Genomic DNA, 20,723 nt, shown 5'->3' on the forward strand with positions numbered 1-20,723 from the left:
GTTTAGTCGTTTATTTTTACCATCAAATTAAAAACAAACACGTCTCTCAGGGCACAAAACTACAATTTTAGTTACATGCACTGCCAAATCAGAAACATACTCTTGCTTTCAAGGTTGATCATTTAAAATATTTACATGCATTCATTTCATCACAACCCCCACCCTCCTCCATAACATAACAACCACTGCCCGATCACAACTCACTCCACCACGTACTATATTATAATATTTATTTTTACTTCTCTTATCTGTATTTCTTTCTGTATTGTGCTGCTAAAACACCAGATTGCCGTCCAGGGATTGATAAAGGCGCATCTCATCTGATCGTATGGCTATTATAAACTTTAGCAACACACTTGAAGACAATGGTCATGTCATCACCGGTAACTACAATCAAACTGTAAAATGTACGATTAAGTTGTGGTTATCTGTTAGACGTAACCATTACCTTTGGGTTTTTGAAAAACTGCAGTGAATTGCTCAGTACTTATCATTACATTGTTGAAGTGGAAGATTCTCTGTGAGTTATTATATTAGAAACAAGTCTTTAAATGTTCAAAGTTATCACATCTCTGCGTTATTATGACACAAAACGATGACTGTACAACAGATATCAGTGTGAATACATTAGACCCTTTTACAGAAGAGCCGCTTCAGGTGTTCATAAATTCCTCTCATTTTTAGTCCATAAATGATTGGATTAAAAAGAGGATGATATATTATCATTTGTAAAGTCATTATCAAACGTACAATTTTCGGAAAATCATGTTCCAGTCGAGGAAGAAGAACATCATATGCAATAAAACAGGAATAGTTGATTAGAACCAGCAGATGGGGTAAACAGGTCTGTGCAGCTTTTGTCCTGACTCCTCTACATCGATAGGATATTACAAGTATCCTGGTGTATGTAAAAAGTATGAAGAGCACAGGGAGAAGTCCATTACTCACCAACACAACCAAGCCATAAATATTAAGCAGTCTTGAACTCACACAGTGAAGTTTGGGAACTGTGCTGTTGCAAAGTATTCCTTTCAAATGAAACTTACATATTTTTGTTTTAGCACTCAGTAATGTTGGTACTGAACACTGACAAGCAGGCAGAATCCAAGCAACAATCAGGAACATATTAACAGTTGTTTTTCTCATGATGGTTGGATAATGCAGAGGGTTACATACAGACACATATCTATCATAGGCCATGACCAACAACAGGAAGAACTCTGAACTGACTAGAGAATAATAACAAAACCTCTGGAAGAGACAGGCTGAATAAGATATGATCTGTTTCTCTGATAAAAAGTCAATCAAAAGCTTTGGGTAGATAGCAGTGCTGAAAAGAACAGAGTTGATTAACAAAGCTGCAATGAAAATGTACATTGGCTCATGGAGGGATTTGTGAATCACTATGATGCTCACAATAGTGAAATTGCTGCTAATTATTAAAATATACACTGTAAACATGATCACAAAATAAAGATATCTATATCTGTGCACTTCCACATGCCCACCAAAAGTTATATATGTCACATTTAATCTATTATCCATCATTGATATATCAAAAGAGATGATGAAAAAAACAATAAAGCTCATGTAACCAGCACTAGATTGTCTTATTCAGTCTTCAGTACCTGACCTTGTTATGCTCTGGTGTGATCCAGCAAACACAGGAACTGGAAATGGTTCTGTGTGAGTCGGTGGGATGTCTTTATCAGACTATTTCTCCCTCCATGGATCTCATTAAACTCTCCAAAGAATGAGCTCGGTAAACAACTTGATTCTAGAGACATGAAGTCATAGATGTTTTTTATGGCATCATCTATTCACAACAACATTCATGTTGTATGTGCTTGTGCAGTTATTGTTTTGTTGGAGCACTTGTGGTGTTTGTAGTTCATGTTCCATCAAGCAGTATATCTAAACATCATAATAAACCTAAAGCTGTTTGGGGCCTTTTTAGTTGTGCCTCCCAAGCTCAGGTTGCTGCAGAACGGTAAAGTTTGCCCCTGGTGTTTTTTACCAGTGAACCACACCGTAGGACAATTTCACCTGTTTTAGACCGTGAGTAGCCGTGTCTTTGGTGTGTGACACAAGTATATCATGGCAGACCAGTGGCGGCCGTGCATTTTATACCTGGGCCTTCACTGCTGTCCTGCAGCTGAAACATCTCCTAATAACCTGATGATGGCGCCACAGCTTAAATTGTTGGAAATATAATGTTTTCTACGCTCACGTAGGAGACAAAGGGCTGTGTGACCTCTGAAGCGGAACAATAAAAAAAAATTAAAAAAAGCTGAGGGGCCGCACGTGTTCTGGGAGGCTACGCTAAACTAGTTTAACGGGAAAACAACAGCAGCAACACGCATTCTGCTACACACTCAAGGGCACGGGCCATTCAGATGTTAGATGTAAAAAATAAACGCAGTTGACTTACCAAATGCTGTTCACTTAAAGACAAACTCCATCCTCCTTTCTTTGTTGACAAAGGGTTTAATCCCATGGTTAAATCCCAACTCACAAATCCGTTTCTATGCCATTGAATGTTAAAAAAAACAAAGCTAGGTAAAAAAATAATAATTACACCAAGAAAAATTTAAAAAATGTCATAATTTCTTCCATGTCTTTCAATTTGAACTCTCACTACTCCGACTAAGCTTTGCTGGCTACTTTAAGTTTCATTTCACGATAGTCACCTGCTCGTGCACTGACCAATCACAGCGCACGCTGTACCTCACTGCAGAGCTGCTCCGGAAAACTGAGCTACACGTAATGCTGACGTACTTGTGGGCCAGCTAGCCGGCTCTGACACGTCAAAGAATACGCCCAACATGTCAAACTAAAGATCTGATTGGTTGAACACTATGACAATCAACAATATCGTCCCCATTCACTTAAACTGCAAAGGGATTCACTTGCGAGTCTGCAGGCCTCGGGCCTCTGTTCTTACCTAGAGACACAGAGGTGAGATCTGATTGGATGAAAGCTCTACTTAAAACAAGCTGCACTGGAAGCAGAGCAACTGAGGAAGATAGTAGCTGTGCAATAAGAAAATAAGATAATGGGAAATATATTTTGATAAATTATAATACATGTAGTGGATTTAAGAAAATTATTAAATTATAAAATAAGACTGAAACTATTTCAATCAGAATATAATTCACTTAAAGTCAAAAAAGATTAATTACACATGCATGGTGAGATGAATAGTGAAGAGATTATACTCCACAGTGACGTAGTATATTAAAGGGGGTAATGATGCTGTGATCACCAATATTCCCCGTAAAGTCTATACCCTGGTGGTGGTGGTGAAGGGAACTGCTGATGATCCAATGATGGGATGAAGAAATGATGATGATGAAATGACAACTGACAGCAGCAGAGAGGAGAGCAGTTTTAAAATTTGACAGCAACGATGTGATTGGCTCAGGGAGATCGTGGCAGAATCTGGTTGTTGAGCTCAAGAGTGAATGCCAATAATCAGATGATTGGAGTATAAACCGAAGAGAGAGGGAGACAAAGAGATTTGTGAATATATGAGAGTGTAACTGTAACGGGTATGGCAAGGGCCCAGAAGCAGTACGACGGACACACGGAATAGTTGAAATTAAACTTTATTGCAGACAGAAGACACAACAGGTAAACAGTCTTCGATCTGCACACGTGGAGAAATCCACTCGGTGGAACGCCAAGCCGTCAGGGGAGAAGGCAGACAGAAACCAGAGAAAGCAGAGGCTAGAATCTCGTGGTCGGGAACAGAAGGCTGAGTCGTTTACCGGGGCAGAGGCAAAGCAGAGAAGTCCAGCCAGGCAGGGTCGGCAACGGGACGAGGATAAACGCGGGAAAGTCTGGCATAATGGGGAAAACGATCTGGCAGTGAGTGTGTGTGAGACTGGGCTTTAAATAGTAGGTGCCGCAGAGTGAGCAGTTGAGAGTGATTGAGCTGATGAGGTGAGTGTGACTAACAGGTGTACTGATTGAGCTGATTAGGTGAGTCATAGATAGAGTGAGAGGGGCGAAGGGGCAGAGCTGGGACAGGTTTGACCTTGGATACGTGGAACGTGTGGTGGATGCGCATGGATCTGGGGAGCTTGAGCCTCACTGCCGCCGGGTTGATGATTCTCTTGACCTCGAAATTCTCTTGACCTTTCTTGGACTCTACCCGCAAGGGTAGGTCCCGGGTCGACAACCACACCCACTGACCCACCTCGTAGATGGGGGCTGGAGTGCTGTGTCGGTTAGCCGCTGTTTTAACCGGTTCCCTTTTTTTCCGTTTGGCATCTAGTAACGACCAAGCCCAGAAACTCAGAAGTTCTGTAATCGCTTAACACACTGTGGAAGCAGCTTCACACTTTTTATTTCTGTATTTTGCATGTAAGAGAAAATTACGTATGCAACGTTTTATAGACTTTCCCTATTTTAATTGAAAATGATTCAAACGCACACTGTACATGCTGCAAGAACACTGACTGAAATAGATGAATTCATCAGTTATTGTCCTGGTGTTGGCTGGCACCGGGTGGTGACAGTAAAGCAGTGGCGGGCCGTCAGGGCCTGCAAGGCCTTCTCTGCTGGCCTAAACAGAGTCACAAAGATATTTATATAAAAAAATTAAAATTAAAAAAATTATAATTTATTTTATAATTTAATAATTGTTCTTAAATGCACCCCATGAATTATAATTCATAAAAATATTTTTCCCATTATCTTATTTTCTCATTGCACAGCTACTGTCTTCCTCAGTTGCTGTCAGTTGCCACAATGTGGTTATAAGGTGGTATTTCAGCTGAAGGACAGCAGTGAAGGCCCAGGTATAAAATGCACGGCGCGCCACTGGTCTGCCATGACATACTTGTGTCACACACCAAAGACACGGCTACTCACGGTCTAAAACAGGTGAAAAAGGCCTTCAAGCGTTTTCCCACAAGCGTTTTCAAGCGTTTTCAAAAATATTTCAGCTGACAACTACAGATTATAAACAGCCAAATATAATTTGAAACATATTTTCAGCAGTACTTTTAAAACCATTAAAGTTTGACAGTTTTTGAGTCTAGCCTACATATAACAATTGGACATTTTTATAAATTTGATTATTTACTGAAGATGGAGCAATAATGATGAAGTAATAACTTGACAGAAACAACAGTTGGTTTAGTCGTTTATTTTTACCGTAAAGTTAAAAACAAACACGTCTCTCAGGGCACAAAACTACAATTTAATTCATACACACTGCCAAATCCGACACATGCCCATACTCTTGCTTTCAAGGTTGTTCATTTAATATGTTGACATGGATTCATTTCATCACAACCCCCACCCTCCTCCATAACATAACACTGTCCAATCACAACTCACTCCACCACGTACTATATTATAATATTTATTTTTACTTCTCTTATCTGTATTTATTTCTGTATTGTGCTGCTAAAACACTGGATTGCCCTCCAGGGATTGATAAAGGCGTATCTCATCTGATCTTATGCTTATTTGAGGGCCATTATAAACTTTAGCAATACACTTGAAGACAACAGTCATGTCATCAACGGGAACTAAAATCAAACTGTAAAATGTATGATTAAGTTGTGGTTATCTGTTAGACTTCACCATTACCTTTTGTTTTTTTTAAAAACTGCAGTGAATTGCTCAGTACTTATCATTACATTGTTGAAGTGCATTATTATATTAGAAACACATCTTCAAATGGTCAAAGTCATCACATCTTTACATTATTATGACACAAAACGATGACTGGACAACAGTTATCAGTGTGAATACATTATACTCTTTTACAGAAGAGCCTCTTCAGGTGTTCATAAATTCCTCTCATTTTTAGTCCATAAATAATTGGATTAAAAAGAGGATGGTATGTTATTATTTGTAAAGCCATTATCAAACGTACAATTTTGGGAAAATCAAGTTCCAGTCGAGGAATAAGTACATCATATGCAATAAAACAGGAATAGTTGATTAGAACCAGCAGATGGGGTAAACAGGTCTGTGCAGCTTTTGTCCTGACTCCTCTACATCGATAGGATATTACAAGTATCCTGGTGTATGTAAAAAGTATGAAGAGCACAGGGAGAAGTCCATTACTCACCAACACAACCAAGCCATAAATATTAAGCAGTGTAGATCTCACACAGTGAAGTTTGGGAACTGTGCTGTTGCAAAGTATTCCTTTCAAATGAAACTTACAGATTTCTTTTTTAGCACTCAGTAATATTGGTACTGAAACCTCACAAGCAGGCAGAATCCAAGCAACAATCAGGAACATATTAACAGTTGTTTTTCTCATGATGATTGAATATTGCAGAGGGTTACATATAGACACATATCTATCATAGGCCATGACCGACAACAGGAAGAACTCTGAAGCTCCTAGAGAATAATAACTAAACCACTGGAAGAGACAGGCTGAATAAGATATGATCTGTTTCTCTGATAAAAAGTCAATCAAAAGCTTTGGGTAGATAACAGTGCTGAAAAGAACAGAGTTGATTAACAAAGCTGCAATGAAAATGTACATTGGCTCATGGAGGGATTTGTGAATCACTATGATGCTCACAACAGTGAAATTACTGCTAATTATTAAAATATACATCGTAAACATGATCACAAAATAAAGATATCTATAGATGTGCACTTCCACATGCCCATCAAAAGTTATATATGTCTCATTTAATCTATTATCCATCATTGATATGTCAAAAGAGATGATAAAAAAACAATAAAGCACATGTAACCAGCACTAGATTGTCTTATTCAGTCTTCAGTACCTGACCTTGATGTGCTCTGGTGTGATCCAGCAAACACAGGAACTGGAAAGGGATCTGTGTGAGTCGGTGGGATGTCTTTATCAGACTATTTCTCCCTCCATGGATCTCATTCAACTCTCCAAAGAATGAGCTCGGTGAACAACTTGATTCTAGAGACATGAAGTCATAGATGTTTTTTATGGCATCATCTATTCACAACAACATTCAAGCTGTATGTGCTTGTGCATTTATTGTTTTGTTGGAGCACTTGTGGTGTTTGTAGTTAATGTTCCATCAAGCAGTATATCTAAACATCATAATAAACATAAAGCAGTTTGGGGCCTTTTTAGTTGTGCGTCCCAAGCTCAGGTTGCTGCAGAACGGTAAAGTTTGCCCCTGGTGTTTTTTATCAGTGAACCACACCGTAGGCCAATTTCACCTGTTTTAGACCGTGAGTAGCCGTGTCTTTGGTGTGTGACACAAGTATGTCATCGCAGACGTATTTCTTTGGACTCAAGGAAGCACAGTGATCAGCTCTTTTGAGACAGCTGAAAGCAGCAACACCAGCAAGAACAAGCAAAAGTTCATACAACAGTTCCATAACGTACTGGGCGATGCACACAGCGGCCGGACTTGGTCCTTACGCCATCAAAAGGCAGCACTACCGGAGACAGTTCACTGGAAGAACCTGTGGCAGTATTGTCTCCCACATCTGTTATGGTAGTGGCAGCTCCTCGAGTCACAGGACAAACATTAGTCCGAGCCCTATCTGGTGAAACAGAGCATCGCTGTGTGGCTGGACTCTGATCATCTGATCATCACAGGATTTCAGTCTTACACTCGTAAGACTAAAACTATTTCAATCAGGAGATAATTCACTTAGAGTAAAACAATATTTATTACACATGCATGGTGAGATGAACAGTGAAGAGATTATACTCCACAGCAGTGGCGGCTGGCCAATAGAGGGCAATGGGGCCTGGCCCCACCTTGAGCCACACAAATTTTTTTTTATAATAATCGTAAATTATACAAATTGTGAATATTTGTGTTTTTGAACTATGGAATGTATCCAGTAATATGTGTAAAATATGATATCTGCGCAAAATATATGCTTTTCCTGCTCGTCCTCTCCGCCTGTGTGCTCGTCTGCTCGTGCTCTCTGCCTGTGTGCAAGACACGTCTCAGAACGCGCAGCTTGGGGGGCCTAATCGTTTTGGCCCAAAAGAGGCGGGTCTATGAAGCAGTTTCGCCAATTCCTGATTAAATATATAAATGAGTGACATACAATTTAGCCAATCAGCGCCCTCAAATAGATTCAGCTGGGCGTTCTCGTCAGGAGAAGTCTCTACAGGCGAGCATTACTCCTCCAACTCTCGTTTGAGAGGAGAACTTTGGCAGAGATTCTGCAGCCAAAGAGCTGATATCAGATCAGCCTGACTCCACAATCAGACAGCAGACTCGCGGGAAAGGGAAGCAGTACATGCGAAGCTTCTGTACTAGCTGTTCACCAGACAGGTTTGGCGAGCTGGATGATGTCATGCTAATCACTTATTTAGCTTTTTAAAACAACGGGGACGGATCCATCACGGACAGTTAGAGAGTGAGGGATGAGGAAGTAAGGACACATGAGAACACCAGGACACACATGAGAACTCTTTCAAGCTACATATTAGACAAAGTGAACATCTTTTCTTTTACAGTTGTCCTCAGTCTCATCTGCTTAACTTGGTCATGGAGGCATCAACATGTAATAGAGATGTAAAATTAACAGTGAAAACTCGTCATAGCTTAATTTAACATCAGTATTCATAATTACACTTCATGCTTACTTCTCCTGATCTTTACCTCCTATAACAAGGTCCATAGGGCATCTCAATAAATAAACATGTTATATTATATTATATTATATAAGTGTTATTTACTGCTTTTTTTTGTGTTGGAATAAATGTTAAAAATGTAACTGCAAAGTAGTAATGCGTGTTTGATACTTTAATTGTTTTGCATTAAATCACACTGGGATGTTTGCTGAAATTGATAGGATGGCCCTACCTAGAACATTTTCCACCAGCCGCCACTGCTCCACAGTGATGTAGTATTTTAAAGGGGGTAATGATGCTGTGATCACTAATATTCCCCGTAAAGTCTAGACCCTGGTGGTGGTGGTGAAGGGAACTGCTGCTGATCCATCGATGGGATGAAGAAATGATGATGATGATGAAATGACAACTGACAGCAGCAGAGAGGAGAGCAGTTTTGAAATTTGACAGCAACGATGTGATTGGCTCAGGGAGAGCGTGGCAGAATCTGGTTGTTGAGCTCAAGAGTGACGCCAGTAATCAGCTGATTAGAGTATAAGCTGGAGAGAGAGGGAGACAGAGAGATTACCACGACAGGACATGCATAAACAATACATATGTGTTTTGATTTCAATATTTATTTAACAAAACGTAATATTAAACACAAAGAAAACCCCGCTATAAGTGAGTGCTACTGATTGAAGTATTTGATGAAATCATTTCTGAGAGTTGTATTGTTTGATTCTGCTTTTTTTCTGAAATAAGAATAAAAGTGAATGTGGGTGTCGCAGCATCTGCTAGCTTTTTACTTTTTATTTCTGTCATTGTACATTTCTAACTGCCTTGTAAGTAACTCACCTCTCATTTCAGATGCTGCCATTCCCAGTCTCACCAGGAGTAGTCTTCAGTGTTTTCCCACCAGACCCAGTCTCCTGACTACCAAACCCACATGCGCTCCTCTACTTCCCTGCCTGCCTCTTTACTTGTTTTCCAGGTATGACTGCTTACTTTTCTCATTGCCTTTGAAGCCAGAAAGGATGCTAGAGATCTTTTGGCTGATTTGAAACCAGGTCCTGTAAATACTCCAGCCTGTCCAAGCCTTCATCAGAATCAGAATCAGCTTTATTTGCCAAGTATGTGTCCACAGATAAATAATTTGACTCGGGTTTCTGACTTGCTGTCAATGTACTAACACAGAAATAGACATAAGAACGAGGACAACAGAGCTGATCAAATAACGCCAAATCAAATGTTACGATACTAGGAACATATACGATCGTACTCATATATACTTGATGCTGCTTATCGGTTTTAGGTTCCTTATTGGTTCTTCTTTGATTCTTTTGTTAGAAAAAAAGACAATTCATTAATATAACACTCAACATCGTTTCATTATTCTTGTATGAATAAAAATAGTCTTTAGTGAGCAGCAAAACAAAAAGATCCAAAGTCTTGAACATAAATTTGCAGCTAAACAAATAGCTTCCATATATTAGCCTATTGATATTGGCAAACTCCACGTGGCATCGCTAACGTTACCTGCAGTGGACGAGGATGGACGGCTGCTGGCCAAATTGTTGGAATTAACTCCCTTAATTAATTGGGGTTTTTTTTGCTTTTTCGACAGAGATATCAGCATCTACTCCAGTAAAATGTAGCCACACTTCCAATCTTTTTGTTGTCTCTGCCATGATGTGTGTCTCACGCTGTACTGAGCCGAAGTCGGTGTGAGTGTGTCAGAGTAAAGCACGACTCTGGCCCTCGTGCAAAGACACAGAGACAGAGAGAGGAGGTTTGTGATGCTGCTATTTTCTGGAGATCTCACTCCCTAACTTTTAATGTGTTGATAGTAGAACCGTTAACTCCAGACATTATCAATACTCCGGGTTTCACAAATCTAGAACCGGTTCCCCTTTTTTTCTCCAGGGCATCCCGAGTAACGACTAAGCCCAGAAACTCAGATGTTCTGGAAACACTTAAAACACTGTGGAAGCAGCTTCACACTTTTTATATCAGTATTTTGCATGTAAGAGAAAATGACATATGCAACGTTTTATAGACTTTCCGTATTTGAATTGAAGATGATTCAAACACACACTGTGCATGCTGCAAGAACACTGACTGAACGAGTTGAATTCATCAGTTATTGTCCTGGTGTTGGCTGGCAGCGGGTGGTGACAGTAAAGCAGTGCATGTACAGAAGAATCTCAGCTTGATGAAAACAAAACTGCAACTTTTCTAAAATATATCTCTAATTGATTGAGCCCTAACTTCACTTTGAGTTTTCCTGTGAAGGGATGCTCCAGAGTCCACATCCTGATGGATACAGGTTGGAGGAATGTCTGTTTAGAGGACAAGGGATCAGACTTTGTAATTAGAGACTCTTTTCTTCCGATCTTGTTCTCATCTTTCCCTCAGGACTTCTCCACCAGTTCAGGGAGCTGGCCCCCACTCAGTGCATCATCCATGTAGTTTTGATCACAGCTTTTTTTTATAATGGAGGTAATTAAACTGTAAATTAATCATCATGTCTGCATAGTCATGTGTCTAGGCATATTATTTTAGGAGAGTTGTCTGTTTTACTACTACACAGTCATAAACATGATTAGAGGGTTAAAAAACTGAAAGTATCAGCTTGAATCCACTCTGTTTACCATCCTCTTGAAAAATTCACCACACATAGAAACATCAATGTGTAGTCAATGTTATACGATTATTTTTGTATTTTATGATGGATGAAATAACCCACAAGTAAAGACTTGATATCACAATGGTGTGTACATGATAGGGCTTTTTCAAAAATATTCCAGCTGACAACTACAGATTATAAACAGTCAAATATAATACGAAACATATTTTCAGCAGTACTTTTTAACATGATTCAAATTTGACAGTTTTTGAGTCTAGCCTACATATGACAATTGGACTTTTTTACGAATTTGATTATTTACTCAGGATTGAGTAATAATGATGAAGTAATAACTTGACAGAAACAACAGTGGGTTTAGTCGTTTATTTTTACCATCAAATTAAAAACAAACACGTCTCTCAGGGCACAAAACTACAATTTTAGTTACATGCACTGCCGAATCAGAAACACACTCTTGCTTTCAAGGTTGATCATTTAAAATATTTACATGCATTCATTTCATCACAACCCCCACCCTCCTCCGTAACATAACAACCACTGCCCGATGACAACTCACTCCACCACGTACTATATTATAATATTTATTTTTACTTCTCTTATCTGTATTTCTTTCTGTATTGTGCTGCTAAAACACTGGATTCCCCTCCAGGGATTGATAAAGGCGTATCTCATCTGATCTTATGCTTATTTGAGGGCTATTATAAACTTTAGCAATACACTTGAAGACAATAGTCATGTCATCAACGGTAACTACAATCAAAACTGTAAAATGTATGATTAAGTTGTGGTTATCTGTTAGACTTAACCATTACCTTTTGGTTTTTGAAAAACTGCAGTGAATTGCTCAGTACTTATCATTACATTGTTGAAGTGGAAGATTCTCTGTGCGTTATTATATTAGAAACACGTCTTCAAATGGTCAAAGTTATCACATCTTTGCATTATTATGACACAAAACGATGACTGTACAACAGATATCAGTGTGAATATATTAGACCCTTTTACAGAAGAGCCTCTTCAGGTGTTCATAAATTCCTCTCATTTTTAGTCCATAAATGATTGGATTAAAAAGAGGATGATATATGACTAATTGTAAATGCATTATCAAACGTACAATTTTGGGAAAATCATGTTCCAGTCGAGAAAGAAGTACATCATATGCAATAAAACAGGAAAAGTTGATTAGAACCAGCAGATGGGGTAAACAGGTCTGTGCAGCTTTTCTCCTGACTCCTTTACATCGATAGGATATTACAAGTATCCTGGTGTATGTAAAAAGTATGAAGAGCACAGGGAGAAGTGCATTACTCACCAACAAAACCAAGCCATAAATATTCAGCAGTATTGAACTCACACAGTGAAGTTTGAGAACTGTGCTGTTGCAAAGTATTCCTTTCAAATGAAACTTACATATTTTTTTTTTAGCAATCAGTAATATTGGTACTGAAACCTCACAAGCAGGCAGAATCCAAGCAACAATCAGGAACATATTAACAGTTGTTTTTCTCATGATGGTTGAATATTGCAGAGGGTTACATATAGACACATATCTATCATAGGCCATGACCGACAACAGGAAGAACTCTGAACAACCTAGAGAGTAAAAAGTAAACCACTGGAAGATACAGGCTGGATAAGATATGATCTGTTTCTCTGATAAAAAGTCAATCAAAAGCTTTGGGTAGATAACAGTGCTGGAAAGAACAGAGTTGATTAACAAAGCTGCAATGAAAATGTACATTGGCTCATGGAGGGATTTGTGAATCACTATGATGCTCACAATAGTGAAATTACTGCTAATTATTAAAATATACACTGTAAACATCATCACAAAATAAAGATATCTATATTTGTGCACTTCCACATGCCCACCAAAAGTTATATATGTCACATTTAATCTATTATCCATCATTGATATGTCAAAAGCGATGATAACAAAACAATAAAGCTCATGTAACCAGCACTAGATTGTCTTATTCAGTCTTCAGTACCTGACCTTGATATGCTCTGGTGTGATCCAGCAAACACAGGAACTGGAAAGGGATCTGTGTGAGTCGGTGGGATGTCTTTATCAGACTATTTCTCCCTCCATGGATCTCATTAAACTCTCCAAAGAATGAGCTCGGCAAACAACTTGATTCCAGAGACATGAAGTCATAGATGTTTTTTATGGCATCATCTATTCACAACAACATTCAAGCTGTATGTGCTTGTGCATTTATTGTTTTGTTGGAGCACTTGTGGTGTTTGTAGTTAATGTTCCATCAAGCAGTATATCTAAACATCATAATAAACATAAAGCTGTTTGGGGCCTTTTTAGTTGTGCCTCCCAAGCTCAGGTTGCTGCAGAACGGTAAAGTTTGCCCCTGGTGTTTTTTACCAGTGAACCACACCGTAGGCCAATTTCACCTGTTTTAGACCGTGAGTAGCCGTGTCTTTGGTGTGTGACACAAATACGTCATCGCAGACGTATTTCTTTGGACTCAAGGAAGCACAGTGATCAGCTCTTTTGAGACAGCTGAAAGCAGCAACACCAGCAAGAACAAGCAAAAGTTCATACAACAGTTCCATAACGTACTGGGCGATGCACACAGCGGCCGGACTTGGTCCTTACGCCATCAAAAGGCAGCACTACCGGAGACAGTTCACTGGAAGAACCTGGGGCAGTATTGTCTCCCACATCTGTTATGGTAGTGGCAGCTCCTCGAGTCACAGGACAAACATTAGTCCGAGCCCTATCTGGTGAAACAGAGCATCGCTGTGTGGCTGGACTCTGATCATCTGATCATCACAGGATTTCAGTCTTACACTCGTAAGACTAAAACTATTTCAATCAGGAGATAATTCACTTAGAGTAAAACAATATTTATTACACATGCATGGTGAGATGAACAGTGAAGAGATTATACTCCACAGCAGTGGCGGCTGGCCAATAGAGGGCAATGGGGCCTTGCCCCACCTTGAGCCACACAAATTATTTTTTATAATAATCGTAAATTATACAAATTGTGAATATTTGTGTTTTTGAACTATGGAATGTATCCAGTAATATGTGTAAAATATGATATCTGCGCAAAATATATGCTTTTCCTGCTCGTCCTCTCCGCCTGTGTGCTCGTCTGCTCGTGCTCTCTGCCTGTGTGCAAGACACGTCTCAGAACGCGCAGCTTGGGGGGCCTAATCGTTTTGGCCCAAAAGAGGCGGGTCTATGAAGCAGTTTCGCCAATTTCTGATTAAATATATAAATGAGTGACATACAATTTAGCCAATCAGCGCCCTCAAATAGATTCAGCTGGGCGTTCTCGTCAGGAGAAGTCTCTACAGGCGAGCATTACTCCTCCAACTCTCGTTTGAGAGGAGAACTTTGGCAGAGATTCTGCAGCCAAAGAGCTGATATCAGATCAGCCTGACTCCACAATCAGACAGCAGACTCGCGGGAAAGGGAAGCAGTACATGCGAAGCTTCTGTACTAGCTGTTCACCAGACAGGTTTGGCGAGCTGGATGATGTCATGCTAATCACTTATTTAGCTTTTTAAAACAACGGGGACGGATCCATCACGGACAGTTAGAGAGTGAGGGATGAGGAAGTAAGGACACATGAGAACACCAGGACACACATGAGAACTCTTTCAAGCTACATATTAGACAAAGTGAACATCTTTTCTTCTACAGTTGTCCTCAGTCTCATCTGCTTAACTTGGTCATGGAGGCATCAACATGTAATAGAGATGTAAAATTAACAGTGAAAACTCATCATAGCTTAATTTAACATCAGTATTCATAATTACACTTCATGCTTACTTCTCCTGATCTTTACCTCCTATAACAAGGTCCATAGGGCATCTCAATAAATAAACATGTTATATTATATTATATTATATAAGTGTTATTTACTGCTTTTTTTTGTGTTGGAATAAATGTTAAAAATTGAACTGCAAAGTAGTAATGCGTGTTTGATACTTTAATTGTTTTGCATTAAATCACACTGGGATGTTTGCTGAAATTGATAGGATGGCCCTACCTAGAACATTTTCCACCAGCCGCCACTGCTCCACAGTGATGTAGTATTTTAAAGGGGGTAATGATGCTGTGATCACTAATATTCCCCGTAAAGTCTAGACCCTGGTGGTGGTGGTGAAGGGAACTGCTGCTGATCCATCGATGGGATGAAGAAATGATGATGATGATGAAATGACAACTGACAGCAGCAGAGAGGAGAGCAGTTTTGAAATTTGACAGCAACGATGTGATTGGCTCAGGGAGAGCGTGGCAGAATCTGGTTGTTGAGCTCAAGAGTGACGCCAGTAATCAGCTGATTAGAGTATAAGCTGGAGAGAGAGGGAGACAAAGAGATTACCACGACAGGACATGCATAAACAATACATATGTGTTTTGATTTCAATATTTATTTAACAAAACGTAATATTAAACACAAACAAAACCCCGGATAAGTGAGTGCTACTGATTGAAGTATTTGATGAAATCATTTCTGAGAGTTGTATTGTTTGATTCTGCTTTTTTTCCGAAATAAGAATAAAAGTGAATGTGGGTGTCGCAGCATCTGCTAGCTTTTTACTTTTTATTTCTTTCATTGTACATTTCTAACTGCCTTGTTAGTAACTCACCTCTCATTTCAGATGCTGCCATTCCCAGTCTCACCAGGAGTAGTCTTCAGTGTTTTCCCACCAGACCCAGTCTCCTGACTACCAAACCCACATGCGCTCCTCTACTTCCCTGCCTGCCTCTTTACTTGTTTTCCAGGTATGACTGCTTACTTTTCTCATTGCCTTTGAAGCCAGAAAGGATGCTAGAGATCTTTTGGCTGATTTGAAACCAGGTCCTGTAAATACTCCAGCCTGTCCAAGCCTTCATCAGAATCAGAATCAGCTTTATTTGCCAAGTATGTGTCCACAGATAAATAATTTGACTCGGGTTTCTGACTTGCTGTCAATGTACTAACACAGAAATAGACATAAGAACGAGGACAACAGAGCTGATCAAATAACGCCAAATCAAATGTTACGATACTAGGAACATATACGATCGTACTCATATATACTTGATGCTGCTTATCGGTTTTAGGTTCCTTATTGGTTCTTCTTTGATTCTTTTGTGAGAAAAAAAGACAATTAATTAATATAACACTCAACATCGTTTCATTATTCTTGTATGAATAAAAATAGTCTTTAGTGAGCAGCAAAACAAAAAGCTCCAAAGTCTTGAACATAAATTTGCAGCTAAACAATTAGCTTCCATATATTAGCCAATTGATATTGGCAAACTCCACGTGGCATCGCTAACGTTACCTGCAGTGGACGAGGATGGACGGCTGCTCGCCAAATAGTTGGAATTAACTCCCTTAATTAATTGGGGTTTTTTTTTGCTTTTTCGACAGAGATATCAGCATCTACTCCAGTAAAATGTAGCCACACTTCCAATCTTTTTGTTGTCTCTGCCATGATGTGTGTCTCACGCTGTACTGAGCGGAGTCGGTGTGAGTGTGTCAGAGTAAAGCACGACTCTGGCCCTCGTGCAAAGACACAGAGACAGAGAGAGGAGGTTTGTGATGCTGCTATTTTCTGGAGATCTCACTCCCTAACTTTTAATGTGTTGATAGTAGAACCGTTAACTCCAGACATTATCAATACTCCGGGTTTCACAAATCTAGAACCGGTTCACCTTTTTTTTCTCGAGGGCATCCCGAGTAACGACTAAGCCCAGAAACTCAGATGTTCTGGAAACACTTAAAACACTATGGAAGCAGCTTCACACTTTTTATGTCAGTAATTTGCATGCAAGAGAAAATGACGTATGCAACGTTTTATGGACTTTCCGAATATGAATTGACGCTGATTCAAACACACACTGTGCATGCTGCAAGAACACTGACTGAACAAGTTGAATTCATCAGTTATTGTCCTGGTGTTGGCTGGCACCGGGTGGTGACAGTAAAGCAGTGCATGTACAGAAGAATCTCAGCTTGATGAAACAAAACTGCAACTTTTCTAAAATATATCTCTAATTGATTGAGCCCTAACTTCACTATGAGTTTTCCTGTGAAGGGATGCTCCAGAGTCCACATCCTGATGGATACAGGTTGGAGGAATGTCTGTTTAGAGGAGAAGGGATCAGACTTTGTAATTAGAGACTCTTTTCTTCCGATCTTGTTCTCATCTTTCCCTCAGGACTTCTCCACCAGTTCAGGGAGCTGGCCCCCACTCAGTGCATCATCTATGTAGTTTTGATCACAGCTTTTTTTTATAATGGAGGTAATTAAACTGTAAATGAATCATCATGTCTGCATAGTCATGTGTCTAGGCATAGTATTTTAGGAGAGTTGTCTGTTTTACTACTACACAGTCATAAACATTAGAAGAGGGTTAAAAAACTGAAAGTATCAGCTTGAATCAACTCTGTTTACCATCCTCTTGAAAAATTCACCACACATAGAAACATTAATGTGTAGTCAATGTTATATGATTATTTTTGTATTTTATGATGGATGAAATAACCCACAAGTAAAGACTTTGATATCACAATGGTGTGTACATGATAGGGCTTTTTCAAAAATATTCCAGCTGACAACTACAGATTATAAACAGTCAAATATAATACGAAACATATTTTCAGCAGTACTTTTTAACATCATTGAAATTTGACAGTTTTTGAGTCTAGCCTACATATGACAATTGGACTTTTTTATGAATGAGATTATTTACTCAAGATGGAGTAATAATGATGAAGTAATAACTTGACAGAAACAACAGTGGGTTTAGTCGTTTATTTTTACCATCAAATTAAAAACAAACACGTCTCTCAGGGCACAAAACTACAATTTTAGTTACATGCACTGCCAAATCAGAAACATACTCTTGCTTTCAAGGTTGATCATTTAAAATATTTACATGCATTCATTTCATCACAACTCCCACCCTCCTCCATAACATAACAACCACTGCCCGATCACAACTCACTCCACCACGTACTATATTATAATATTTATTTTTACTTCTCTTATCTGTATTTCTTTCTGTATTGTGCTGCTAAAACACCAGATTGCCGTCCAGGGATTGATAAAGGCGTATCTCATCTGATCGTATGGCTATTATAAACTTTAGCAACACACTTGAAGACAATGGTCATGTCATCACCGGTAACTACAATCAAACTGTAAAATGTACGATTAAGTTGTGGTTATCTGTTAGACGTAACCATTACCTTTGGGTTTTTGAAAAACTGCAGTGAATTGCTCAGTTCTTATCATTACATTGTTGAAGTGGAAGATTCTCTGTGAGTTATTATATTAGAAACAAGTCTTTAAATGTTCAAAGTTATCACATCTCTGCGTTATTATGACACAAAACGATGACTGTACAACAGATATCAGTGTGAATACATTAGACCCTTTTACAGAAGAGCCGCTTCAGGTGTTCATAAATTCCTCTCATTTTTAGTCCATAAATGATTGGATTAAAAAGAGGATGATATATTATCATTTGTAAAGTCATTATCAAACGTACAATTTTCTGAAAATCATGTTCCAGTCGAGGAAGAAGAACATCATATGCAATAAAACAGGAATAGTTGATTAGAACCAGCAGATGGGGTAAACAGGTCTGTGCAGCTTTTGTCCTGACTCCTCTACATCGATAGGATATTACAAGTATCCTGGTGTATGTAAAAAGTATGAAGAGCACAGGGAGAAGTCCATTACTCACCAACACAACCAAGCCATAAATATTAAGCAGTCTTGAACTCACACAGTGAAGTTTGGGAACTGTGCTGTTGCAAAGTATTCCTTTCAAATGAAACTTACATATTTTTGTTTTAGCACTCAGTAATGTTGGTACTGAACACTGACAAGCAGGCAGAATCCAAGCAACAATCAGGAACATATTAACAGTTGTTTTTCTCATGATGGTTGAATAATGCAGAGGGTTACATACAGACACATATCTATCATAGGCCATGACCAACAACAGGAAGAACTCTGAACTGACTAGAGAATAATAACAAAACCTCTGGAAGAGACAGGCTGAATAAGATATGATCTGTTTCTCTGATAAAAAGTCAATCAAAAGCTTTGGGTAGATAGCAGTGCTGAAAAGAACAGAGTTGATTAACAAAGCTGCAATGAAAATGTACATTGGCTCATGGAGGGATTTGTGAATCACTATGATGCTCACAACAGTGAAATTACTGCTAATTATTAAAGTATACATCGTAAACATGATCACAAAATATAGATATCTGTATCTGTGCACTTCCACATGCCCATCAAAAGTTATATATGTCACATTTAATCTATTATCCATCATTGATATATCAAAAGAGATGGTAAAAAAAACAATAAAGCTCATGTAACCAGCACTAGATTGTCTTATTCAGTCTTCAGTACCTGACCTTGATATGCTCTGGTGTGATCCAGCAAACACAGGAACTGGAAAGGGATCTGTGTGAGTCGGTGGGATGTCTTTATCAGACTATTTCTCCCTCCATGGATCTCATTCAACTCTCCAAAGAATGAGCTCGGTGAACAACTTGATTCTAGAGACATGAAGTCATAGATGTTTTTTATGGCATCATCTATTCACAACAACATTCAAGTTGTATGTGTTTGTGCATTTATTGTTTTGTTGGAGCACTTGTGGTGTTTGTAGTTGATGTTCCATCAAGCAGTATATCTAAACATCATAATAAACATAAACCTGTTTGGGGCCTTTTTAGTTGTGCCTCCCAAGCTCAGGTTGCTGCAGAACGGTAAAGTTTGCCCCTGGTGTTTTTTACCAGTGAACCACACCGTAGGACAATTTCACCTGTTTTAGACCGTGAGTAGCCGTGTCTTTGGTGTGTGACACAAGTATATCATGGCAGACCAGTGGCGGCCGTGCATTTTATACCTGGGCCTTCACTGCTGTCCTGCAGCTGAAACATCTCTTAATAACCTGATGATGGCGCCACAGCTTAAATTGTAGGAAATATAATGTTTTCTACGCTCACGTAGGAGACAAAGGGCTGTGTGACCTCTGACGCGGAACAATAAAAAAAAATTAAAAAAAGCTGAGGGCCGCACGTGTTCTGGGAGGCTACGCTAAACTAGTTTAACGGGAAAACAACAGCAGCAACACGCATTCTGCTACACACTCGAGGGCACGGGCCATTCAGATGTTAGATGTAAAAAATAAACGCAGTTGACTTACCAAATGCTGTTCACTTAAAGACAAACTCCATCCTCCTTTCTTTGTTGACAAAGGGTTTAATCCCATGGTTAAATCCCAACTCACAAATCCGTTTCTATGCCATTGAATGTTAAAAAAAACAAAGCTAGGTAAAAAAATAATAATTACACCAAGAAAAATTTAAAAAATGTCATAATTTCTTCCATGTCTTTCAATTTGAACTCTCACTACTCCGACTAAGCTTTGCTGGCTACTTTAAGTTTCATTTCACGATAGTCACCTGCTCGTGCACTGACCAATCACAGCGCACGCTGTACCTCACTGCAGAGCTGCTCCGGAAAACTG

The 20,723-nt window shown here is 39.1% G+C and overlaps 1 protein-coding gene and 3 pseudogenes across 4 annotated transcripts; all 4 read right to left on the reverse strand.

The window, feature by feature from the left end:
* Positions 1–680: 680 nt before the first annotated feature.
* Positions 681–1,545, reverse strand: LOC306783282 (olfactory receptor 11A1-like; annotated as a pseudogene). The gene has a single exon. The product of its transcript is annotated as an olfactory receptor 11A1-like (transcript).
* Positions 1,546–5,770: 4,225 nt separating this feature from the next.
* LOC306783478 (olfactory receptor 10K2-like) lies at positions 5,771–6,688 on the reverse strand (the record flags this gene model as incomplete). The annotated part of the gene is made up of 1 exon (XM_079277141.1): positions 5,771–6,688. One exon carries the CDS (start codon positions 6,686–6,688, stop codon positions 5,771–5,773), a length of 918 nt encoding a protein of 305 aa, XP_079133267.1.
* A 5,554-nt stretch (positions 6,689–12,242) lies between these two features.
* Positions 12,243–13,107, reverse strand: LOC306783479 (olfactory receptor 10K2-like; annotated as a pseudogene). Its single transcript has one exon. The product of its transcript is annotated as an olfactory receptor 10K2-like (transcript).
* Positions 13,108–18,649: 5,542 nt separating this feature from the next.
* LOC306783481 (olfactory receptor 11A1-like) lies at positions 18,650–19,514 on the reverse strand (annotated as a pseudogene). Its single transcript has one exon. The product of its transcript is annotated as an olfactory receptor 11A1-like (transcript).
* Positions 19,515–20,723: the final 1,209 nt, after the last annotated feature.

Source organism: Melanostigma gelatinosum (assembly GCF_949748355.1).
Source record: "Melanostigma gelatinosum genome assembly, chromosome: 10".
NCBI lineage: Eukaryota > Metazoa > Chordata > Actinopteri > Perciformes > Zoarcidae > Melanostigma > Melanostigma gelatinosum.